The sequence below is a fragment of the Podarcis pityusensis genome, assembly GCF_964106645.2.
Source record: "Podarcis pityusensis genome assembly, chromosome: 10".
NCBI lineage: Eukaryota > Metazoa > Chordata > Lepidosauria > Squamata > Lacertidae > Podarcis > Podarcis pityusensis.
Genome location: NC_138035.1, coordinates 69,655,351 through 69,681,523, shown reverse-complemented (window position 1 = coordinate 69,681,523; position 26,173 = coordinate 69,655,351). Strand labels below are relative to the sequence as shown.

The following is a 26,173-nucleotide window of genomic DNA, read 5'->3' as shown; positions in this document are numbered from 1 at the left end:
ATATGCATATTGCGGACACTTCTTTTCACCAATATACATTTTGTACACATTAGTTGGCTGGAGAACTGTGTCACAAAATTCAAAGAAGTGTAAATGTCAAAGTATATCTGTGTTTTGGTTTTCATATTATTTTGAAAAGGTTTGCTTTTAAATGTGAACTAAATTGATTTTGTTTCCCCATCCCAAGCCATCACTATGGTTAACCTGTTTTTTCCAAAAATGTATTAAGATGTTACCATGCGCCATAGTCTTCCTAGTAACAAATGTGGTACGTATGGGTAATTGTAGCCTGGCCTGAGGAGAAATATTTAATTTATCTCTCTCTGCTGGGTACATTAACTCAGGCACATCAAATTCATAACTAGTAACGCCTCTTTGCTAGCCACAGTCTCTGATAACGTTTCCTAAGCAACTCCTTCACTGAGGACTGTGATTGGTTCCTGATGACCCTGGATCCCTATAATCAAGCTTTGGGTTAGCCATAGGAAACCCGTGTTTCCTGAGAAAAGGTGTAACCTTTCCTGCTCCTTGTTGCCTCCTGCCACTCATATTTGCCCACTTCCTGGATTGTCTTTCATATGTACAAGATAGGAATGTTTTGCTCATTTATTTATTCATTACATGCATTTTTACTCCACCCTTAAAACAGTTCCCAGGGAAACCTTCAAAATACAGAGGTTGAAATTTAATTTTATAACATGCTGCAGGATTCCAGGCAATATATAAATAAATATAACAGAGCAGAAGCCTTGTATAATCACACCATTTGAAATTAAGTAAAAATATACACAATTATATACGATTTTGTATTATTTCTCATTACCATTGTTATAAGGCTGCCAGAGCCTGAACCGTGTAGCATTGGTTCGTGCTGCATATGGAAGTGGGATGTTAATGAAGAGAACGTCCGTTGTTTGAGTAAAATAAAACTCATCTATCAGGTGCCAAGTGATGCCCCCATTGATGGAATACTGAAGCAGGACAGAATGAGACCTTTCTGGGGTACCTAGAACAAGAGGGAGGAAATCATAACGACAATGTAAAAGTCGCTGTGAGAATGAGCTGTTACGGAACAATGAATGAGGTTTCAAATTAAAACACAGTACAAGCAGATTTACAAAGAAACCCTAGCCTTGCCAATTTGCAAAACAAACAAAGAAACAAACAACCCACAGTAAAACAATATGAGCTACTAATCCAAGGCTCTTTAAGGGAGGGTCAAAGATCAAGAGAGGAAGGAGAAGGGCAACATGCAGTACTGGCCAAAAATGTTACTCCCAATCTCTTAGAACAGGCATACCAGACTCGGCCCTCCAGATGTTTTGAGACTACAGTTCCCATCATCCCTGACCACTGGTCCTGTTAGCTAGGAATGATGGGAGTTGTAGTCACAAAACATCTGGAGGGTTGAGTTTGCCTATGCCTGTCTTAGAATGACACCTTTTCACTGTCACTTATGGCTGCAGGTTTCTTGGCCCGGGGGGGGGGGGCTCCTAGAATATGGAGTTGTAGTCATTACTTGGTCAACCATCCTGTAGCAAAATATGCTGACCTGTGTTATTTTGATCATCAGTGCCTCTTTGGTTCTGCCCTCCAGAATGACAATAGTCTACGGATTACCCACAGTTTTTCAAGTTAGTACGGATTATATTATTTACAGTAATAAATCATTACCTTACCTTTGGCTAAGAATTTGAATGAAAACTGGATGTACATTGTATTAGTACAATCTAAATCTCTTGAAACAAGCATTCTCAGCCCTTCCTGTAACAACAGACATGAAGAAGTTATTTTCTTTTTCTTTTTCAGCAGGGCAGATCAAGGATTTCTATAATTTAATCTTGCTAAACAGTTTCAAGAAGGCATTGCAAAAACAATCAAAACATTTTGAACAAGAATAACTTCTAACCCCTTTAAAGATGAGAGTTGTTCCGGATTTGATGGTGTCGCCATTCAGGTTCCCTCTCTCAGCTCCATAGACTTCAGGCCAAAGGTCAGGATGCAAGTTGCCATTGAAGTCATCTTTCAGAACAGAAGGGAGGGGGGCAGCCGGGACACAGTAAGGGCCTCCAAAACCTCTGTCACACCTGAAAACAAATTGTGGGGGGTGGTTGGGAACAATATCCACTGACTAATGAGACATAATCTTTACATCACCAAGAAGCAAAAGGGCATGAAACATGTGTCTCCTTACACACAGCGGCCAGCATCGCAGATCCCGTGGCCTGAGCACATCCAAGGACATCCAGTGGCCAGGATGACATTATCAATAGCCCACATATCCCCACCAGGAACATAATTATGTTGAATCCATCTGAAGCGTGTTCTGGGAGATCTGGGAATCGCAAACAAAAATAATAATTCAGAGCAGTCCCGCTGCTATTGGGGAAAGAGGATCGGAAATTGCGGGGGGGGGGGAGGGTCAGTCAATTTCAGTTCTCTAAGTTTCTCATTTTCCAATCTTAAATGCAGTTCTCCACAACTTGCAGCAATTAGCTATAAAAAAAGCTCCTCGTGAAAATTTATCAGCATCTTAGTTCTAATTTCTTTTATGTGGCCCTCCAAACCTGCAGAGAGGGAGAATGAATTCACAAATGACGGTATGCAGGGGGGAGGTGTCCCACTGACTTTTGCTTTTGCGCCACTTTTTCCTGTGGTCCCACCTGCTGCCACAGTTATGTGCCCCTGCGCACTCCCTCCCCCCCCAGGGGAATGTGTCCCTCAAGTCTGAAAGGGTAGCCTATGCCAGGACCACACTTATTTCTATCAAATCATATGCATATCTTTTTAACACCCTTAAAAAATAAAATCCAAACCAAGAGTTAACTATCCCAAATTGTGCTTATATGAGGTGCCCCATATTCTGGCAACCTAACCTTTTAACTTTTAAAGCAAGAGGAACACTACAATTATGTTTATCGTCTCATCTAGTTCTCCCCTTTTCGTCATGGGATAATGACTTGCTTAGCTCTGAGGAAGATGTGAGATGTGACCATTTGATTTGGCCAAAGCATAGTTACTTTAACCTTGAAGCATGGAGAAAAATGTCCTTTGCTCTAGGGTGGCCCTCTTTGTAAACAGTCCTGTGCATTAAAATAGGGTTTGTGGTTAAAAGCATCCTTAGGAATCAATCATTCACAGTTTCTGTTACGGTTATGTGAAAAAATTGAGCTAAATTCTACACTTTTTTTCACAGCAAAACAGTAAAGGGGTGGAGGAAGCCTGAATAAGAGAGTAATTCTTACATTGTTGCAGGTGGGAGGTAGATGGTCACTCGCTTCCAGTTCTGAAACCTTTCAGAAGTGTAAATTGAGCTCTCAGTGTAATGCTGACATCCTATCCTGGGAGGAACGCACTCTTCGGTCACCAAATGCCAGTCTCTCCCATTGTTTATGGAATACTGGAAGTAAATACTATGGGAATTGCTGAATGGCTTGCTACAGCCCATGTTCAGCTCAAACTGCATGAAGGTGGAATCAGACACATGGAAATCCCAAGTCTCAGCATAACGAGATTTTCCTAAAAAGAGTGCAAGGAAGAAAACCATTTTACTTAAAATTCATTTTTTTAAAAGAAGCTATAGTGTGTTTGCATTTTACTAAATGTGAGCCTTACCTGTATTTTCACTGAATATGAGAGCTGTATCCATAGAGAGGCAATCAATATCTACTTGACCCCCTTGGACCCTGTACCAGTTAGCTTGTAAATCGACAGAGCCATCAAATTTATCTTGAAAACCAGTCTGAGAGCTGTCATTCATTCCTACAAGGACATCATCCAAAGCCCACTGCGCTGAATGCTTCCCTGCAAACAAATAGAAATATTTGGTCATTATTTCCCCACACTTTATGTCGGGGGGGGGGGACGACTAATTTATGAGGTGGTTGGACCAGATGATTCTTGGAGATTCTTCCAACTCTACAATTCTATGATATACCGTATTTTTCGCTCTATAGGACACACTGGACCATAAGACGCACCTAGTTTGGGGGGGGGGGCTGGAAACAAGAAGAAAAAAATTCTGAACCCCAGAAGCCAGAACAGCAAGAGCAACAGATCTGGCTTCTGGGATAGCCTCTTGCTGTTCTGGCTTCGGGGACAGCCTGTGAAGCCTCCGGGGACAGCCGGTGAAGGCACCCCGCTGCCCTGCGGTGGCTTTGCGCAGCTAACCCCAAGCTAGAACAGCGAGATGGAGCACTGCGCTGCGCTCCGTCTCCCTGTTCTGACTTTGGGCTTAGCCGTGCAGCCTGCATTCGCTCCATAAGACGCACACACATTTTCCCTTACTTTTTAGAAGGGAAAAAGTGCGTCCTATAGAGCGAAAAATACGGTAGGCCTAGTGAAAAATCTTCATCCCAACTAAGAACTTGGTCTGTCTGAGTTGAGATGGCCAAGAAGGCAAAACAGGAGTGGAAAGCTTGGTGACAGTAGGAAAAGATATTTCATAATCAAATGTGGGAATCCAGGGCACATGTGGAGATTCATGGTACAATTAATTCACTGTACAATTAAACATACTTGAATTAGTAAACAATGAACAAAATCAATGGACCTTAAACATATGTACCCTAATATTTGAACACACCAAGGGTTTGTTTTGCCAGTGTTTATAGCATAGACATGTTAATGTTCATTAAACAAAATTGTATCTTCCCTAGCCATTACTAGGTCTTAAAACTTACATACTAAATTGGAATGGTAAAGGTTCATAATAGTGTTAAACACATACCATGTTGAGGTTGCCACCATCGGAAAGCGGTGGCTGGTGTTTTGGCCTCACGAGGCAATTCTATGGATACAATCTGTGGTTCTAAGAAAGACATGAAGTCCAGTTCTCGCAGCAGATACCAGCTTATTCCATTGTCATTTGAATATTGAACTACAAGCCCTGTACATTAAGATGGAACACAGTAATTTAGTCAAAACCCTGCAGAAAACCTAGGATCACAGGCCAGTCTTCACCAGCGGACACGGAAGACAAAATTTAAGCAACTCTTCCATAAGTTCAAGGTAAGCTTGATTTTAAAAAATTCTCTCTTTTAAAATGAAAACTTATGAGCTTATACAGACTATTTGCTTTCTGATAAATAAGCACACTTAAAAGCTTATCATCTATTGCAACATAAACAAAGATTTGGCTCCTATTAACCTGTTTCACAGAACTTGGAACTTTCCTGAACTGCTCTTGTCCCACAAAAAAATCAATTAAATTAAACTACATATTATAAAACGTGTTTTGTTGAATTTGAATGGTGAATTTCAAAGAGTGGCTGTGTTTTGGTTCGCATATTGTTTTGGACAGTGCAAATTAGGTAGGATCACCTTTCTTTGTGAACTGAATTACATTTATCCCGTATCCCTGTTTTCACATCAACAAAGCAGCAAGATTAATTCCCTCACTCCAACATATTGCTGCAGAACTGGAACAAGTGTAATAGTAATGCTACAAGGGAAACCTGCTGCCATTGCTCTTTAAAACAAATACCCACTGCAAGTTTTCTAGTCAATAATTTATTATTGATAATGCCAATTTGATTTTAAATCCATAAACACAAATTAATACCTGCATCTCACTAGCGAGGCATCTATACTTCACAGATATGAGTACTCTGCGGAAGGATTTAGGGAGATTTACATTTGAAGTGGCAGCATTACACTGAGGCTGAGAGATGTCTGTGAGCTGGGAATCACATGGGGAGTCGGGGCTTTTGGTTTAAGAGTTATAGGAGAAGATGGGGTTAGTTTTGCATTTGTCTCTAAAGGATTGTTCTCATGGTGCTGGCAGCATAATGGAGTCCAGCCTTTGGGACTAAGCACAAAATCACACAGAGGCAATTTGTAATCTACCATGCATGCAATTTTGAGTTCATGCATAATTAGTCTTTTATCAGTGTATGGTCATATACACAAAACCCATAAAAAAACCAGAGGGGTACTGTTGTGATAACTTGGTTTGAGAATTAATAACCAAGCAGAATTAATAACCCAGCAGCAGCCAAGAATCAATGCTTCAATTACTTTTCAAGTAATGCAGTACTTTTTCTGTCATGACAACAGAGAAATTGTGGCTTTTAAAACATTCTAATTTTCATTCTGTATGATGCTGATATGTTTGACCTATTTCTCCCTAAAGATAGGAGCTCTTTACCATGAAAAGTTAATGTTATAGTTCTACAAAATTAATATGGAATATTCAGTGGCCCTCAAACTGTAAAATCATAGGATGTCAACAGGCTCTGGTAGAGGATATTATAGAACACTTCTCTGCTTTTTCAAACAGAACTAAAAACTCACCCAGATGTTACTTTTACGACGAGGACAGGCGTCCCTGTGAACACCCAACTTCCTAGCCATTTTGTGAGGCTATAAAGTGAATTTCTTTCTCAACGGCAGCAGCTGGCAAAGAAACTCACAATACCATGGTCTTGTCTCATGTGGTCAAGGCCACTGTATAGTGAATTTTCTTGCAAGTGAGGAGAAAATGGACTATGAAAACGGAGCAGAGGGCTATCAATGTCTGCTAGCCATGATGACTCTGCAACCACAGCTGGAGGCAGCCATGTTTCTGAACACCAGCTGCTGGAAACCACAGGAGAGGAGAGTTCTCATGTCCTCAAATCCTGCTCGCTGGGTTCCGCAAGCATCTGGTTGGACACTGTGAGAACAGGATGCTGAATCATATGGACCATTGGCCTGATCCAGCTGTTGTGCTATTCCTTACTTACATAGTTCATTTGGCCTCAGAGTATGACCAACAGCAGGAAAGCTGCCACACAGATAACAATTCTCTCTGGTGAAAGCAATATTTGTGCTCAGATTGTTTCACGAGGCCGTGCTGTGTGCTTTGACTGCTCAGAATTCAGTATTATTTGTTTCAACTACATAGGCACAAAAAGAAAGAGCTCGACCACAGCAAAAATTGAGTAGCGTAAAAATTAAATATAAATGTTAGTATAAATAATACTTCCCCCAACTTCAGTTTTTGTGAGGTGACTCAAGAATAACTCCATCAATTGAAAGACCATAGAGTTTGGGACTCGTATAGCTAGGAAATAAATGCACATTCATCTTTATGCCTACTTTGTCAAAATGCTCACACACATTGGATCCATGTATGAGTAGGGTCAGGCCCAGAAGCCTGTCTGCCCCATCATACACCCTGGTTTGCCACAGCTCAATGCTAGCAAAATATAGCCTAAGCTGTTGCAGTAGCTGGACGTAGGAAGAGGTTAATTTCCTTGATGAGCAGAAATCACCCCATGGGTGAGTTGATCACAGGTGCAAGGTCAACTCAGCCAGTTGCTGTGGTAATGGCCCAATTCTCCAACTATATCTGTGATTAATGCATGGCAGCCAGTTCAGTAGCTGTTCAGTGTTGTGCTTTGATTATCTGAAGTTACTTAGAGCAACGGCAATACTTAGTATCTGTATATATCTGTTCAGGCATCTCCCCACTTGGGCGCAACCGTGTCTATGCATGGTGCCGGGAAATAAATGAATAAACCAATTCTAACCTGAAATGGTGGGAGACAGCTGGAAATTCCTATGTGGCTTGTGAGGAGACCCTCCCCAGAGCCCGAAGAGGATGTCAGTGAGCCAAAGGTCTAGGAAAAAAAGACTCTAAGGGTTCCAAAATGGCACACAGGAGCTCTCACTGCTGCCAGGCTACGCTGCTGAACAGCTGTTGGGCAGGAAGCTGCATGTACTGCAATGGGCTCCCTACATAAGTGCATTTTGCTTATGTGCACAGGGGTCCAGAATGTAATCCCTGTGTAAGTGGAGAGTTGCTTGTATCTGAAAAGCCTACAAGCTGGACCTTATTTTTCTGTGTGACCTTCAGCTTATGTGGGGCTTATGTTCTGGGATCAAAGTGTAAAGCAAAAAATTGCATTGTCAGAACACATTGGGTTCAATGGCGGGTGGGGTTACCAAAGTCTTTTTTTCCAGAATGCCCGCCCCCTTTTGCTTTAAATTATTTTGCCAATCGCATAAAGTCAAATGCACATAAATTGTGAGTTACTCGTGTAACTTTGTCCGAAACTGTTTTGCTGAGCCTATTCCTTCTACAACAGTAGAAGATTTGGACCTTACTCTGCTCCTGTGTGGTGACTGGTACTGCAAGCAAGATCCACACATGCACTGTGTGTGCATCTTAGACCAGATTCTCAAAACAAGCATCCGCAGCAAGGAAGACTTTCACATACAACTGTATGTGCAATGGCACTCACATGAGCTGGAATCTCAATTGCACAAGATTCCAGATCGCATGGGTCCCTTTGTGCATGCCCCAAAGCTTCCTCATTGCAGTGTACACAATGTGCACCAACATCAGGAGGCCTATCAGCTTGCATGACATAGAAGACAGAAAGGAAACTATTAAAAAGGACAGTATTAGGATTCAACAGCAGTGGTTACTAGGGTCAGGAAGTAGGATTAACCCCTTCCCTAGTGTTTCATTGACTGTATCCCTTAGTGGCCAAGCTTCATTGATAGGGATCACACTCAGGTGTGAAATGTGAATCTGCCCCCAAAAATCAAACTGATGGGCATTTTGTGAGGGTAAAATTAGTGACAAAATAATGGGTTTCCATGTGTCTTTCACAAAAATTAAGACACAATATCAACAAGACAGTTTTAAATATGTGAAAACTTACAACTAAATAAAAATCGAGTTTACCTTCATTTCTGGCTCTGGGTTTGTTGCAGCCTGTGCCGATTGTTTTGCTTCCAATTTGTACATAAAACTGAGCTAGTCTGTTAACAAAAATGTTGAACATTTCTTTTAGGGGAGAAAAAACCACACACACAGCATAGTTAAAGCAGGGGTTCCCAATTGGTGGTCTGCGGACCCCAGAATATCCGCATAACCCACCCAGGGGGGTCTGTGGCACCGTTCACATAACAAAAACTACCATAGAGATATCATATTTTCAAAAGTAGGGGGCCCATGGATTGGCTTTTGAAAAACAGGGGTCCGCAGCACTCAGCTAATTGGGAACCACTGGCCCAGAGGATAGTATTATCAGACACATTTTCCTAGCACATGATTTCTCTTTAAATTGTAGTTTGCATAGACCTCTGTTTAGCTCTTCCTACTTAAAATTGCTTCAAATTTTTACTAGCCTGGAGTGCCACAGGCTTTATGGGAAAGGACACCTTTTAGGTGTTGCCACTAAACAGTAGTCTGATGCCCTTTACTCCTCTGGGACTTCTGCCCCACTCATTAGAATTACTTAGTGACAGGAGTCCATTCCCTGTCTCACCTCTTCACGTAGCTAGGGAATTGGCAGAGTTGGGGGACGGAGGAGAGAAGCAGCTGATGCAGGAGAGTGGGCTAGGCTTCAAAGGTTTATGTACTAAAACATTGCATGGTTTTCAAACATATCCATAGTGAGGCTGCAATCCTTTACACACCTGGGAATAAGGAAGATCCACTGAACTTAATAGGACTTGTCTGAATTAAATGTCTACTCCAGAGAGGCGTTTAGAGCACATTGCATAGCGCCCACTCACATATGGTGCCAGGAGATAAATATATAATTCAACCCAAACCCGGAAATGGTGGGAGAGAGCTAGAGAGTCCTTGTGGCTTGCAAGGAGATCCCCCCCCCCTGAGCCCGAAGAGGACATCAGTGAGGCCAGAAAAAGCCCCAAAGAGACCAGAGGCATAGTGGAGTTTGTTCACACTGCTCAGCCTCCCCGCCTAACAGCTGATGTGCCAGGTAGCACAGCAGCAGCCACTTCCCCCCCGCATTCTCCAGCCTCCTGCCAGCCTCAGAGGTTCAATTCTAGTGGTGGATATTTTTGGATACGGTATTTTTGGTACAGGTTGGAAAAAGAGCAGCAGAGAGGGCATTTAAAGAGTGCTTAGAGGGTGCTTCCCACTTTATGTGATTTCAGTTATGCCTGAGAGGGTCTGGAGCGTAACCCCTGCCTAAGTGGGGGGATGCCTGTAATACAAAGGATACAAAAATAGGTGATGGTCTTTTCTTGGACCCAGTGATTTTTGTCATGTGTTCTCCAGGGAGGTCAGTCCTCATGCCAACCTGTTTCCCATTCTGCCTGATGCAAATGGGATCAGGTACCAAAGAAACCCATTTCACCTTTGTTCCCTTAATTTTTAAATGACTGTTTTGTGCCACTTCCTTGTTTTTCATAATTGTACAAACCTCTGCCAACCTTTTAATTAATATTTCATATTAATTAAAATATCACACCAGGTTGTTTTGTTGGGTTTTTTTTGTTGTTCATCACTTTAATTTGTTTTGTTATAATCAAGTAGAAATGGAAAATAACACAAACGTGGGTATAAACATGGAGATTGTGGTGAGCTGTCTCAAAGGGCAAAGTTTCACTTGAGATTGCATCAAATGTTATATATTTTGTTTTAATTGTAATTTCCTCAGGGACTATCCATTAGACTTTGACCACTTCGTAAAAACTTAACTACCAACAATGAATAATATGTCTGCATTTTGCCCTTATGGAGTGAAATGATGTCTAGCTACAAATTTTGATTTAAATATGCTTACAAAGCATATTTGACGTGGGTGGCACCGTGGGTTAAACCACAAAGCCTAGGACTTGCCGATCAGAAGGTTGGCGGTTCGAATCCCCGCGTTGGGGTAAGCTCCCGTTGCTCGGTCCCTGCTCCTGCCAACCTAGCTGTTTGAAAGCATGTCAAGTGCAAGTAGATAAATAGGTACCGCTTCGGTGGGAAGGTAAACAGCATTTCCGTGCATTGCTCTGGTTCACCAGAAGCGGCTTAGTCATGCTGGCCACATGACCCGGAAGCTGTACGCCGGCTCCCTTGGCCAGTAAAGCGAGATGAGCGCCGCAACCCCAGAGTCGTCCGCGACTGTGTTGTGTTACGTGCTTTGTTCTTTTTTTATTATTATTTTGATTTTTATCAATTTGTATTGTTGGATTGTGGTTTGTTTTTCTTCTGGTTTTTTCTTTCTTTTTTCTTTCCCCCCCCTGTAACTTTAAAATTCTTAATAAATATCATTTAAAAAAAACAAAAACAGAGTCGTCCGCGACTGGACCTAATGGTCAGGGGTCCCTTTACCTTTACCTTTTACAAAGCAAGCCAAGGGAGGTCCGGGTGGAGAGGTACAGATATGTTCTTTGGCACTGAATCAACCAGTGCCTAAGCCCACCTTCTTGCATCAGCCAGGGAAGAAGATGGAGGGAGGCAACTTGTTCCATTGTTCTTTCTGCTGCATTTACAGCTATGCGGGGCAGGAGGGAGGGAGCTAGGTCAGGTTTTCAGCCACTTGGGGGAATATGTTGGAGAAACAAGAGGGCCTGGGACTCCAGCATATCCCTTTCCAGTCCCCACCACCACTGGAGCCCTGGCTGTGGCAGAGGGATGATGTTGGAACTTGGCGCTGCCTCAGCCAGAGGGTATCCAACTGTAGGTGAGCTCCTTTGACTCATCAACTGCCCCTCTGTAGCCCCTCAGCTGCCCTCTTAGGATTTATTGCACTGCTTTTCTTTTTTCAAATAAAGTCTTTTAAAACTTCAGGAATATAGATTTAGAAACAGAAAATACTTTTTGACAAGACTAGTCTATCTGTGGTGATTTGAGTCTGCAAACAAAATAAGAGAGACTCTTCTGTGGCCATTAGCTGCAGAATCTGCAGCACAGATGAAAGCTTAGGTGGTTACAGCTAACAAGCCAGATGTCATCTGCTGGGGAACAAAAAACCCACCCCTTTTGCAATGCTTATCTAGCCTCTGCAGCTGTCAGGTAGCTCCCATATGTGGCTGCAGTGACTGATCAGACAGAGAACAAAATCATAAGCGATAGCCATTAAGAATAGAATAAAATTTCATCTGGACAGCCTATTGGCAGCCCACAAGACAGAAATGCTACAGGCAAAATTCTCAGCCATTCAAGAAAGGTAATGAGGTGACTGAGGACAGACCTGGAAAGAGTTTCTTCAGATAGGGCTGGAATGGTCCCCTGTCTGAAACCCCAGAGAGCCTCCAGCAGTCAGTGTGGACTGGCAGTCACTGGCAGTCAGAACTAGTGTTATGCAAGAAGCATCACAGCATTATGAGTGGGACAGAATGCACAGCCTGCTTAGGAAGACTAATACAACCATCAGTACCCCAGGAACCTATTCATGCTGGAAATTTCATGTTGGAATGGAGGTCTGTGAAACTGTACCACTAACAGTTGTACAGGATTTTGGCACCTGCATATTGTCATAGAGAGGTGTCATTAATAGGTCACTATTAAGGGGAAGAGTAGCTTGCTTTTATTATTTTTTATAGAAAGACCTGGGTCTGCAGGGTTTAAGGCTGGGAATGGACACAAAAAGTTGATGATACAGAAGTTGGCCAGGCAGTCAACAGCAGTTGAAGTACAACATCCTTTGTACCAAAATTAATTGGCTTTTCAATAGGGTATGTTGCAAATGTAGTATTATTTCTAAATAAAACTGTCTTCTCTGTTTCTGTGGTCATTACAGAACCAATTGAACCATGAGGAGTACAGTGCACCAACACTCTGGAATCTGTACTCTGGTTTCCTCCTATTTCCAACTTTTCCATGCGCCACCGTCAAGAGATTCCTCAAGTGACATTTGTGCACTGATGCAAACAAGGGCACAGAACAAGGTATTCTTGGTGGCTGTTCTATTGCAGCACACATGAACATGAAGAGGCTTGCTAAAGTCTGAGAATCATCCACACACAATATAATGAAGTCCTGATAGAACTGGCATTTAAAACAGACTGGAATTAAGCAAGCTGAGCATGATTTCGCTGTATGTTTGAAAAGAAAGCACTTTTGTCTTCAAAATGCACATTGAGTGAAATATAACTGTTCTAAATATAGCCAGAGTTCTTGTTCTGAATTTTAACAAGTTATTTCACTTTGGCAAGGTGTGGCAGCAGTCTTTACCTAGCCTCCAGGCACATGGTCACTATTGCTTTCACGGAGGGACAAGCCAGTGGGGAGGTCAGTTCTATGCAAATGCACGGGTACAGTTCATATAGTGATCCTGCTGGTGCGTTTGCACAGTGCTGACCTCCCTGTCACCATGCCCTTCCAACTCTCCCTCCTGCTGCTGACAGGTCAGATAAATGCCATTGCTTCACCATGTAGTACAAAAGCTATTTTTGAGCCTAAGTAACTTTATATCCCTCAAATTACTGTAACTCTACCTAAAAAGCAGTTCTTCAAAATCCTTGTTTGTTTGAGAAGTACTTGAAACTTGTTCGTTGTTCTGCAAAATTAATGGCAAAGTAAGATCAGTATTGCCCACAGGTTTTAGAAGCAGAATAGACAACTGACCTGATGCTTGTGGTGTCCAGAGGGACGGTTCTTGCTTCCCTTTTGCCAGGTCCATTGAAGTAAAGAGATTTTCCATCACTGAGTATCCCACAACCATTCCCAACTTGCCCTCCAGTTATCTTGTACCAGAGAGGGCTCAGCTTCCTCTCAAACCTGTCGAACATCTCACTGTGGTTAGGTACATTAGATACACAGGTTCCATGTGAGGCTTCAAGATGGGGAAGAAAAAAAATATGGGAGATTCTTTGTTGAAATAGTGCTGGGTAGCAAAGGTCAATAAACTGGCAAGCAGCATTACATGAATCACATGTATTAGTTTCTTCTGCAGAAAGCTCAGGGGTGATAACATTTAGTCATTTTTGTAAACACCCCACACTCCTGCTACTTAAGTTTCTCTCTGACACCAATTCTCCCCCTCAAAGTGGAAGACATCCAAAATGAACACTGGCATTGAAGTGTGTTGCAAGGAGGAGCAGGCGATGCTATTGTTCAAGAATCTTTTCACCTTTATTTGTTTGTTGTTGAGGACTCAGAAGAGAAGCCCAGCATTTTTTCTGGGTATTCTTTTCTTTAGGAAAAGAAAAGAAGAAAAGCAAAGCACTGCAAACATAATTTTTCACAGAAACTTGTAAGAAGAACCACATGATGCTATGGTCTAGCAAGCTGAATATATGTGAATATAGCCCTAGCTGGAGATGGAAACTTGTATATAGAAGGTGGAGCTGGGCACACAATTCCATCCCTCATCCAGCTATGGAGCCTGCATGTGTGTAGTTCTCTTGTAAAAACTGTACTAGCGAGCTGATCAGCTGTTTGGCAACAAGAGCAGGAGGCTGGATTTCTGTTCCCTCTCCTTGCCAAACAACTAGTCAGTCTCAATGCTGATTCTCCCAGATGCCTACATGCACATAGCTATAGCTGCTATGTGCATGAAAAAATGGTTTCAGGCTCCACACACTGCCAACAGTTACCAAATATAATGTTTAGTTCCCTCTTCCCTCCCCAAATATAAACACAGTCAAATGAACGAACGGAATGTTATGTATTGATAGCCACAGCAATTCTATATAAACCAATGTCTTACCTGTATAACCCAAGTCACAAAAGCAGACTCCAGAGATACAATCCCCGTGCCCATTGCAATAGTTGGAACAAGGCTCTGATATGTATACCCCATCTAAGCCAAAAGGGGGTACACTCTTTTGTGAACTGCTCTCTTGGATCCAGCGGAATCTGGTTTTACTGTATGGATAGAAATATTGAAAGCAGAAAACTAGATGGAATACCAGAAAGATACACTATATTACACAAGCTCTCAAAGTAGATACCACATAGTAAGAAGAACTCTGTGATAACAGGAATAAATTTAGTCTTCAAATAGATGTGCATGCACTGCTACTGCTATTAAACATATACCATGAGGCAATGGTCTGCAATGGCTTGCACACAATGTAGATGTACATAGTATTTATTTGTACATAGGAGAGTCCCATGGACTGCAAGAAGATCAAACCTCTCCATTCTTAAGGAAATCAGCCCTGAGTGCTCACTGGAAGGACAGATCCTGAAGCTGAGACTCCAAAACTTTGGCCACCTCATGAGAAGAGAAGACTCCCTGGAAAAGACTCTGATGTTGGGAAAGATGGAGGGCACAAGGAGAAGGGGACGACAGAGGACGAGATGGTTGGATAGTGTTCTCGAAGCTACCAGCATGAGTCTGACCAAACTGCGGGAGGCAGTGGAAGACAGGAGTGCCTGGTGTGCTCTGGTCCAAGGGGTCATGAAGAGTCAGACACGACTAAACAACAACATATGCTTATATAACTAATATTAAACAAAACTTGTTGTAAATCATTAAAATGATGGTGGTCCAATTGAACAACATTAGTGCAGCAAATCTAAATGCAGCCATTCATTTAGCAGGTGAAGCTGCAGATAATCTTCCCACCAGGTGGAGTGATACTGGCTCTATGTGCCCACCCACCCTGTCACTGGGCATGACTGCTTTGCCTCCAAGCCTAGTCTGAACTCATGTAGATATTAGATTTTATGTATTTAAGCCATATGCAAGTCTAACACCAGTAGTCCAAATTGCACAACTGATTTGTCCTGCAAATAGCCCATGTTATTGACCATATGTATGCTGGGCCTATACAAACACTTTATCAGTATATGGATGTGCAGCAGTAGTACAGGCAGGCGAGTTCAATTCTGTCCTCTCTACTCTGCACAAAGCTTCTCCTATGAGTCAATAATCTAAATTGGGCATGTGTGCCATGAAACTGGACGAGCCCAGAGAATGGTCAGTGGTGCAAGGTGCAGTATAATCCCTGAAATTAAATATATGGCCTTGGCCAGTACGTGGCTGGGAAAACCAACTGCAAAATCTATGCATATTTCTCTGAGTGGCTTGGACTCATGAGAAAAGCATAATAAATAATTCCATAATGTATTAAAACTTGGAAGCAAATTCCATTGTTATTAATGGTGCTTACAAGGGAATATATTTAGCACTGGGATGTAAATCTGTCAACATACAACAGTTACAGTTGACACATTGAGAGAGGTAACAGTACCCCATCTGTAATGGCAACGGAATGAATTTAATTATGCCGATCCGCACTCTTTTTGGGTTGGGGGATATTGCTTCGATTTTGCTTCCTATTCCTGATTATTTTGCAGAACATAATGCTAAACAGACTGCCACTACTGATTTGGTGCTATTTGTGTTGGGCAAAGCAAACTCGTTAGTGTCGGCTTTGTGTGACTTGGCACTTCTGTTTGTTGGTTAATTAAGGGGAAAATACTTAAACTGCAGCACACACTGATTATTTGATACATTCTCACCATGAAGACACCAGCTCCCCCTGCTACACAGCATGCCATGCACTGTAAATATTTGTTAAGGCAGTAACAGAAGGAGCCAGCCTGAAAACTCACACACACATTACAACAAAATATCTTGGCCACTACTGCTAGCAAAAGAGAAGAGAGGGGCAGGAAAACTCATGAAATGAGCATGCACAAGGAGTGTGTCCATGTGCATACGTGCTTGAGTCCCAAGATAAACTCCTACCTATGTCACACACTTTTTCTTTGAACAAGGAATTTAGGCTGTGATTTGCCCATCTCAATTCTGGAAAAGTCACTGAGACTGTTTTGGAAGGTGCTGTTTCCTAGAACCTAAGGAATCCATTCCTACCTGTCAAAATACTACAGTATTGCCATACTTCCAGAGAGTAAAAGCAATGACTAATAGCATCTGAATCTATAATGGATACAGTAGCTTGGGATTCTGGAGCTAATACGGCTTTCTATACAGCTCCTGTCCTAATTGCCATTTAAAATCCCTTGCAACTACATGTTTCCCTTCCAGATGCATTAACAACCCTAGTATCTGTTCCTTTGAAATAGATAGAGCTCACAGGTTGCCACACAAAGGACTATTTCAGCTGAAATGTTAAATGCTCCCCACACCCTTCTTCTCAACTGACATGGTCACACAGGGGAGACTGAAAGCATTGTTCCCTGTTTTATACAGGCAAACTCCCTGCTTGTGGTTCTGTTCCTGGCCTGTACTAACCAAAGTTTATTTCTATGTCTGACCTGGGGAAAATCAAAACAAACTGGTTTGTTGATAATCCAGGATTAGAAACCATGGTTTCCTTCAACAAGCCATAGTTTCCCAGCTATTCCCAAGTGTGAATTCTCATATGTTGTTGGACTACAACTTTCATCATCTGTGACCTTGCTCGCTGGGGGGGGGGGGGGTAGTTAAACTGAAATTTTTACTGTTTTTAAGCCATATTCATACTAATTCACCCATATCAAAAGCTGTTTCGTAGAGTGAAAAGTGGTATTCAACACCACAGCTGGTTAGGTTTTTATTTAGGGTGGCACTCAGCTAAGTGTTACTCACAGCAGACCAACTGAAAGAAATAGCTCTAAGTTAGTCCTGTTCATTAATTTCAATGGGTATACTCTGAGTAAAACTGAGCTGAACGCCACCCTAAATAAATAAACAACTGGCTGTGGCGTTGTGCTGACATGAGGCCCCAAATATTTCAGATGTCAGGCTGTTAAGAATGAGGAGAAATTTTACATTTGGTTTCTGCTTGCAGCTGTCCGACTGCAAATGGTGCACACGGCAGTACTTCAGGCACAACAGAGGCAGGAGCCAAAGAAATCACACTGGATGATCTACTCTGTACTGGGTAGGCACTTGCTATTGTTAGTCCTTCTGGGAGAATGTTTTGGATATTCTGAACCGGAGTTTTGCTCGCTCTGCACAGAGGAGTCTTCCTAACACTCATCATCATCAGCCAATGACACGGCACATTACACAGTAGCTCAAATGCCCTTCTGCTGCTTCTTTACCCAGGAGTAACTGTTTATGAAATTAATCCTATTGATATGGCTTATTTTATTCAGAGGGCTTATCGCTCTCCAGCCAGCCTTCCAGACCTAAGTGATAATCCCAAAGAAAGAGGGAATACTAAGGAAGAAAATGTTATTTGTCAGAAACATGCTCTTTTCTTTTTACTGCAGCTTGCATGTCTAAAAGATATTTTTAAAAAAATAAAATAAAATGCTGTGCTTTGTTTTGTTCTAATTTTATAAAGAAACTACTTTTCTGGGGTTTCTTCAACAATAGCCTGAAAATTGAGGTAGCTGCCAGATTCTTGCAGCCTAAAATAGAAACAAACAAACAAACAAAAAACAAACCACCATGCGCCAGAAGTTCATCACAACCAGTACCTGGAGGCAAGAGATCTTGGAATCACAATGGTAATCCTGGTCCAGTCTTCAAAGTCCCCTGTGTAATATGCGGTTGGCTCAGTCAATTCTCGGGAGCTTCCTTCACATCCTTTGACCCCTGGCGATGCTGGGTAACAGCCTTCCTTTACTAATGACCAGTACAGGCCAGCATCATGGGAATACTGAAGGAGCACTGGAGCAGAACTACTGAACTGATCTGTGCAACCTATGTTCAGCTGCAAAATAAAATTTAAAAAATCAGAAACAGAAATGGTGGAAAATCAGAAGGGAGTGCAAATGTCAGATGTAATGCTGTGTTTTATTTTTCTTAACTATTCATGTCTTCATTTACATTTATGAATCTGCCTGTCAGAGAACTTCCAGATAACTGGAGGGGGATGTTGTTAGTTTCTGAAGAGGTTTTCAACCTTTTTGAGTCCACGGCTCCCATAACCAACTACATTCTTTCTGCGTTGCTCCTGTGGGGCTCAGGAGCCCAGTTATGTCACCCCTTGCCTGCAGAGCTGGCAGCCTCTCACCTTTTTTTGAACACCCTCCCTTGTGAAGTGCTCCCTCAGCCTCCTCGCCTCTACCCTCTCATTGGGAGTCCTCTAGGCAGCCCTTGTTGTTGTTCCTGGTCTCTGAGCTGCCCCCCCCCCCAGGTGCCTCCCAGAGGCATCATTTGCCTGCTGCAATAAACAGCTGTGCAAGCCTTTGGGAGGCAGAGATGCAAGAAGGCATCAGAGGAGGGAGGGAAGGAAAGAGGGACAGAGGCCAGTGTTGCCCACAGCACCCCGGACCACCATTCAAGGCACCCCAGGGTACCATGGCACACTGGTTGAAAACCACTGTAATTGGGTATTGTGTGGTTTCTATACTAATTCTGAAGCACTGTATTTATCTCCAGGGGGTTGTAGGGCACTGTCCCAATCGGAAAGCATTTACTGAAAGTACCATAACATTCCAGCGTAAACAAAGTATCAAAAATGCACAGTATAGCCCTATGAATGTTTACTCAGAAGTAAGTCTTACAGTGTTCAGAGTCTTGTCTAGACAACCCATTCATCGAGCATCCATTGACCTTTGCTTGCACACAGCTTACAGGGTCATACAGTGTTTGCTTTTTATTGACTATTCATTCTGATTTGCTTACGTGGAAGTTATATGTCTTCCCACCACTCAACAATTTATCCCACACTTATTAGTGCATTTCCCTGTCGCTTTCCTGGTGGCAAAAGTCCTTTTTTTAAAAAGGGTATTTGTTGCGCCAGAGCAGTTGAATACATTTTAATTGTGAATATAAATACCTCCTGCAAAATATAGGAGGCGGGCCAGGTGTGGGTGCACATAACTGTAGCCCTTAAAAAGACAGCATAAATGTTATGGGCAAGTGCACTTTACTTCAGACAGTCATGGTGCCTATGTTCTGAGGAAGAGGGAAGGGAATATATTTAGGTAGATGCCGTTTGTGTATCACCTATGAACTCTCTGGCCCATTTGAAGTATCGAAACTGTGCTTCACCAAATTCTGCCCTTCCAAAACTTCAGATACAATTATGCATTTACTTCTCAGAATTTCAGCTTTTAACCTGCTCTTGATTATTTGTGTAAGCAAATGGTTTGGAAAAAGACCAAGTCATGCTTTTGATAAAGTTAAATAAGAGACATCAAATCAACTGAAAGAAGAACAATGCATATTAGTTAACCTTCAGTACTTAAGGCAATACCTGTAGCTTGATTTAGCTAGCTATTAACCTTATAGAAATGCTACGCTAATGTGTGGGCAACTTGTCAAATGAAGGGGGGAATGTACAAATGAAGCTTTCTCTGCTATGCAGAACATTATTACCTGCTGCACTATGCAAATTCCTCAACCTGTGCGTGCCTGGCCCCAGGGGGCAAAATGGTTGCCACTCCTGGCTTAAAATATAAGTCATACCAAAAAGCTAATCTGACTTACATATATCAGAAGCTGTTTGCTGAATTCAGAAATCCTATTAAGCCTCTGGGAGCAAAAACAAGAGTCTCCAGCAGAACAGTTTCCAGTTGCGCTAATCCAAAACAAGGGACAGGAGTCATGGCATGCCATGTTATGTGTTGCTTGCCCAGACTCAGGTTAAAACTCAGCTAATGCCAAGTGAAACCCAGTGGCAGCTGGTGGGGTGGCGGCGCTCACCTCACCTCTGAGCAGCTGAGTCACTATGCGGGGAGGTAGGTGTAGCGGAAATGTACCAGCTGGGCCAATCTGATGTTCCTGCTGATATGTTTGCTGCAAACCAAACTCCCTGATGTCTCCCCCTCTGCTTCCTGGTAAGCAGCAAAGAGCCAGCTGCCAGAAGGCCAGGTGAGTGCCACTGCCCCATCACTTTACCCACTTATCTAGTGAAACCTCTTTTCTGTCTGGGGACCTCAAGGAAATGTACAGATAGGGAAGCTCATTACTAGGGTTACCATACAATGTATTGAAGAAGAAGAGTTTGGATTTGATATCCCACTTTATCACTCCCCTTCAGGAGTCTCAAAGCGGCTAACATTCTCCTTTCCCTTCCTCCCCCACAACAAACACTCTGTGAGGTGAGTGGGGCTGAGAGACTTCAGAGAAGTGTGACTGGCCCAAGGTCACCCAGCAGCTGCATGTGGAGGAGCGGAGACGCGAACCCGGTTCACCAGATTACGAGTCTACCGCTCTTAACCACTACACCACACTGGCTGTATTGAACAGGTTGTGACCACTTTTAAGAGCTCTTTGCTCTAAACGAGCTTGGTAGTCACACGGCAAGCAACTTCAGAAAGTCCCCTAGTTATGGCCGCATTCTCCTCAGAGGGACTTAGAAGCATTTTGCAGTCTTTGCTTTCTGTTAGGTTAGTCCACTATTTTCTTAATTTAGAAGAAAGAAAATTTAAGAGCAGGGGGTTATCACTGGTTTCCAGCTCCCCAAACTCCATGTGGTGAATCTTCCCAGCTGGAAGACTCTCACAACCCATTAACACAAAGAGTGCATGTTTTGTTCCTGAGATAAAACTAATTCTTTTTTCTTGAATACTGTTTTAGGAATCTTCTTTTTCAATCTTGGTGCCGACCGAATGGCCACATGTTTAAAGCCTCATATTTCTGTGACTTCTGATGCTTTGAGTCCATTGCTGCTTGATAAAGCATAGTACTGTATATGTGGTTCATTTTAGCCTAAGTTTTTTTGGTGGGGAACACATGTTCAAAGGTGGGTGAGAGTGGATACAACTCAGGCGTCTCTGCCCAGGTTGAAAACTGCTTAGGGAAACCTGCAGCTCTGCAGAAGAGAGAGAAAGGGATAAGATAATTTTCCAGCATCTTTTGCCCAAAATCTCTCTCACAACACAAACTTCCCTCCAGAAGCTGGGCTATTTTCTCCTCCTCTCCTCCACTTGGATGTTATCTCTATGCTGCAGAGAATGAGGTAGCAGTTCCAAAGTGGAGGAGAACACAACAGCCAAGCTTCTCCCTACTTTTTCCTTCCACAAATCTCTTACAGCAAGTGAGGGCCTGATAATGTTATATACCCTTTTCATTGTCATTGTGCATGGGGTGGTGGCGGCAATTGGATGAAGAGATATGTGGAAATGATTTGAACATGCCAACAAGCAGACCCTGTCCCATTCAAGCCAGGCAAAGGTTTGGAGCTAGAGCTGCTGCCATGAGCCATGAGCCATGCTATAGTTGTGAGCCATGCTATAGCCATGAGCTATAATGGTTTTTACAGAGGGCCTGATGGCCCACTCTGACCTGCTCACAGCCGGAGTTTGGACATGCATGAAGCTTGCTTCCTCCTCCCAAGAATTCAAGCAAACTTGCTCTGTACAGATTTTTATCTATTACAAAAATACTACTGAATGCCTTAGTACTTGTTGAGGTTCTCTGCCCCCAGCAACTATAGGGGTAAACCCTAAAGACTATTTTTGGGAGGATTTCTCAGGCACAGGCTCGAAATCTAGGTTCACACAATTGAAAGAGTTTAAAGTACTATCTTACCCTAGCATGAGGTTAGGAAATTGAGAAGGAAATGCACTGAAAATTATGGGATGAATGATTAACAGGAAGACGTATAAATATCCTGAAAGCAAATCAGGATTGATGCTCATTGTCATGTAACCAGCCAGCAAACATATAAAAACAAATGCTCAATCGAGGGTGGATATTGCATAACCTCTGCGTAAGCTTTGTGCAAGCAAATCAGGATGAAGACCAGCTTGTTTGGAGGAGCCCCTGCTTTATTGTTGTTGTTTAGTCGTTTAGTCGTGTCCGACTCTTCGTGACCCCATGGACCAGAGCACGCCAGGCACTCCTGTCTTCCACTGCCTCCCGCAGTTTGGTCAGACTCATGTTTGTAGCTTTGAGAACACTGTCCAACCATCTCGTCCTCTGTCGTCCCCTTCTCTTTGTGCCCTCCATCTTTCCCAACATCAGGATCTTTTCCAGGGAGTCTTGAGGTGGCCAAAGTATTGGAGCCTCAGCTTCACAATCTGTCCTTCCAGTGAGCACTCAGGGCTGATTTCCTTAAGAATGGATACGTTTGATCTTCTTGCAGTCCATGGGACTCTCAAGAGTCTCCTCCAGCACCATAATTCAAAAGCATCAATTCTTCGGCGATCAGCCTTCTTGATGGTCCAGCTCTCACTTCCATACATCACTACTGGGAAAACCATGGCTTTAACTATACGAACCTTTGTTGGCAAGGTGATGTCTCTGCTTTTTAAGACGCTGTTTAGGTTTGCCATCGCCTTTCTCCCAAGGAGCAGGCATCTTTTAATTTCGTGGCTGCTGTCACCATCTGCAGTGATCCCTGCTTTATTACCATCCATACAAATTTCTGTTCTTCCTTGCACTGAGCACTTGTGGAAACAGGAACTCTCAGCCAGAGAGTAGAACAGAAAGAGATGGAGGCTTAGAATTTCCCCTCGGGGTCACTGTATTTGCACAGTTTGAAGAGACCTCTGCTGACTTTGATTCCAAAGCAGGATTAGTGGCATTGTGAAGTTTGCAGTGCTGTACGCCACTTTGGAAAAGCAAGTGATGCACGTAGGTAACTCCAAAGTGGAAGTGCTTTAAAGAGAGTGTCACAAAAAACCCACAGTGAACACGGAGACAAAGCAGTTCTCAGGTTGCGTGGCATTTCGTCAATGTAATGTCAAAGCGGAATGAGATTATTCTACAAATCCCCAGGCTCCTTGCCAACTTCCCTATTTGTAGAATGGTGGGAATTATATTTGAAAAGCTGCCTGTAAACATGTGATGTCTTTAATAATTCTGTTTGTAAATTATTCAGCGCCTGTATCCACCAATTATGTAAGGATCATGTACTTGTGGCTAGTTCATTAAAATTCTATCGCAGTCGATCCCTAGAATTCACAATGGGATTTCATTATAAACTCAATAAAATTTTGATTAGGGTTCAGACACAGCAGCTTGTCAAAGCACATAAACTTTCTTTTTCGTCTAACAGTTAGTTCTGACATTACAGGAATGATGTGACTGCCATTTCCCCTGACTGCAATACTTGCTGCTCTGGTGACAGTAAATCTTGAAGATCATGTAAGAGGGACAATCAACATGTTTACTATAGAAGAGGGGACAAGTCCCACCACCTGGCTAAGAAATAGTCAGGCCATGGGGTACTTTCACAACCTAGGAGGCAGAGTTAGGGTGTGTCATTTTAGGGGGTGAAACTAAATTTTTGTAAATTTCTACTGTGAAGTCTTTAGAATATGGGGCTTTTATTGGTGTGATGAATTCAAACTTGTTATTATTTTTGTGACTGGACAATATTTAGCTTGGTAAGTCTATGTTTTTATTTATTTACTTAATTTGTAGACCGCCCTTCATCCGCAGATCTCAGGGCAGTTAGATGAAGAAGTACATAAACTTCTTTTGGAAAAACAAAGAATTTTAATTTTACCTTCTGAAAATATCAAGTAATTCTAAGTAAAAATAATAAAAAAATAAAATTACTATAGGGTATAATTTCTATGCAATTTTACACACATTCTACTTACCAAGCAAAACTAAATTATATTATATTAATTAAACCAGAATATCATTTGAATTCCCAAGTCACATTACAACTTTTTGGAATTTGAAAGTTTAAAAATTCAATATACCCGACTGCCTGACATCATGGCAGGCAAACCTGGCACTAGCCGGCTCCCCCCCCCCCCCGCCCCGGCCTGTTCCTGTTCCTACTCAAGAGTTGATAGTCCTCTAATTTCCCTTCAGATTTCATTCCAATCAAATCTCTAACTAGTCCACCATTTTTTTAGACTATGGTTTGACTGTCTTTTCATCACACTTTGCAAGAGCTGACCTTAAAGGTAAAGGTACCCCTGCCCGTACGGGCCAGTCTTGCCAGACTCTAGGGTTGTGCGCTCATCTCACTCTAAAGGCCGGGAGCCAGCGCTGTCCGAAGACACTTCCGGGTCACGTGGCCAGCATGACAAGCTGCATCTGGCGAGCCAGCGCAACACACGGAAACGGCGTTTACCTTCCTGCTAGTAAGCGGTCCCTATTTATCTACTTGCACCCGGGGGTGCTTTCGAACTGCTAGGTTGGCAGGCGCTGGGACCGAGCAACGGGAGCGCACCCTGCCGCGGGGATTCGAACTGCCGACCATGCGATCGGAAAGTCCTAGGCGCTGAGGCTTTTACCCACAGCGCCACCCGCGTCCCTGACCTTACCACTCTCCAATTTAAGTAATTACTTCCCAGAAATGTATACTGCAGTTGTACTTGTTCATATTTACAGTCACGTTGCTACAACAATCAACCTGGATGAGGATCTTGTGTGGGGGTTTTTTTGGGGGGGGGTGTATAATGCGGTGAAAGTGGCTAAACAAAGGCCTATTCCATATAAAGGCCAGAGATTACGGCTGAATTCCAATGGAAGAGAAAGTTTTGTTACAGGTAAACATTTAGTTAAACATCTCGGAATCACAATCTGAATAGGTTCAGATGCTTGACTGAATAAGGTCAGGGCAATTAGCTTTCTCTTAATTTAAGCTGTAATGATGTATACCTTGAACTGAAGGACATATCCTGGTTTCAGTGTTAAATCCCGTGTCACTGCAAAGCGATCACCATCTGATTTCCCGAATATCATTGCTGATGGGGTGGCAGAACAGAAAGTTTCATTTTTGGGCATCCCTTCATTAGCTAACATCAGCCACACACTGAGCTGGTTCATAGGGTAATCGAATGCTGGTTTCTCATAGAAGTTCTGTTGGAAATATAAAGCAAAACAGAAAGAATTATGTCTCATTTTGTCTAGTATAGGAGGATTTTGCAACCTGATACGCAAAGGAGTTGAGCTGAAGTACTTGGATATAAAGAGATTTATGATGTGATCCTCGCCACTTTAATGTGGACATAAATTCTGCTTAAATCAGATTTGAGATTGGTTCACACGTGCATATGTGAACCAACTCTATTGGAAAATACTGACTTTGAGATGAACTGAAGGTTTTATCACTGGTGCTGTTTTGAGAATACCCATTCATCACTTGATCTCAGGTGGTGAACATGAATGTGTGAGCTAGCCCTCAAATGCAAAGGCTCTTGCATATGATCAAGAGGAAAAACACTATCCCATCAAAAGTCACAGCAGGGGAGCCCACAACATCCAAAATAAATAAATAATCAAACAATCCATTAAATGTCACAGGTGAGGGTAATGGGATGTTCATGTGTAGTTCTCATCATACAAGCAACATCTAAAAAAAGTTCTTTGCAGTTATGGAACGACACCCTACCCAGTATTTGCAAAAGCAATAGATGTAGCAGCTAGAGAAATAATTTGAGTTATCCAGTAATATCTCCATAAGAGAAAGAAGACAACACTGGTCCCACAAAATAAATATATTATATTGTAGAGAAAAAATAATCTGGAAAGGCCTGAAGTCAGTATATATAAAAACATACAAGTACACACATGCACAATCAGGGCTGAAGTTCATTTGCTTTGTCTTTATTTGGAAATATGTTTCACTGAAATCAGTGGGACACACAACTAAAATATACTGAGATGCCCACCTGGTTATATTCAAGGACTCAGTTTCAAAAGTTGCCTTACAATCTTTCTTTGAC

At 42.4% G+C, this 26,173-nt stretch overlaps 1 protein-coding gene across 3 annotated transcripts in view; it reads right to left on the bottom strand.

The window, feature by feature from the left end:
* Nucleotides 1–26,173, bottom strand: part of RELN (reelin) — a 285,563-nt gene that overhangs the window by 58,210 nt on the left and 201,180 nt on the right. For all 3 annotated transcript variants that reach the window (XM_081023370.1, XM_081023371.1, XM_081023372.1), the window contains 12 exons: nt 25,107–25,307; nt 18,065–18,300; nt 14,391–14,548; nt 13,307–13,514; nt 8,678–8,754; nt 4,730–4,888; nt 3,616–3,804; nt 3,246–3,519; nt 2,195–2,335; nt 1,910–2,087; nt 1,680–1,764; nt 824–1,006 (listed from right to left, as the gene is read on the bottom strand). In XM_081023370.1, the coding sequence (XP_080879496.1) occupies nt 824–1,006; nt 1,680–1,764; nt 1,910–2,087; nt 2,195–2,335; nt 3,246–3,519; nt 3,616–3,804; nt 4,730–4,888; nt 8,678–8,754; nt 13,307–13,514; nt 14,391–14,548; nt 18,065–18,300; nt 25,107–25,307 (2,089 nt within the window). The remainder of the gene's footprint in view (nt 1–823; nt 1,007–1,679; nt 1,765–1,909; nt 2,088–2,194; nt 2,336–3,245; nt 3,520–3,615; nt 3,805–4,729; nt 4,889–8,677; nt 8,755–13,306; nt 13,515–14,390; nt 14,549–18,064; nt 18,301–25,106; nt 25,308–26,173) is intronic.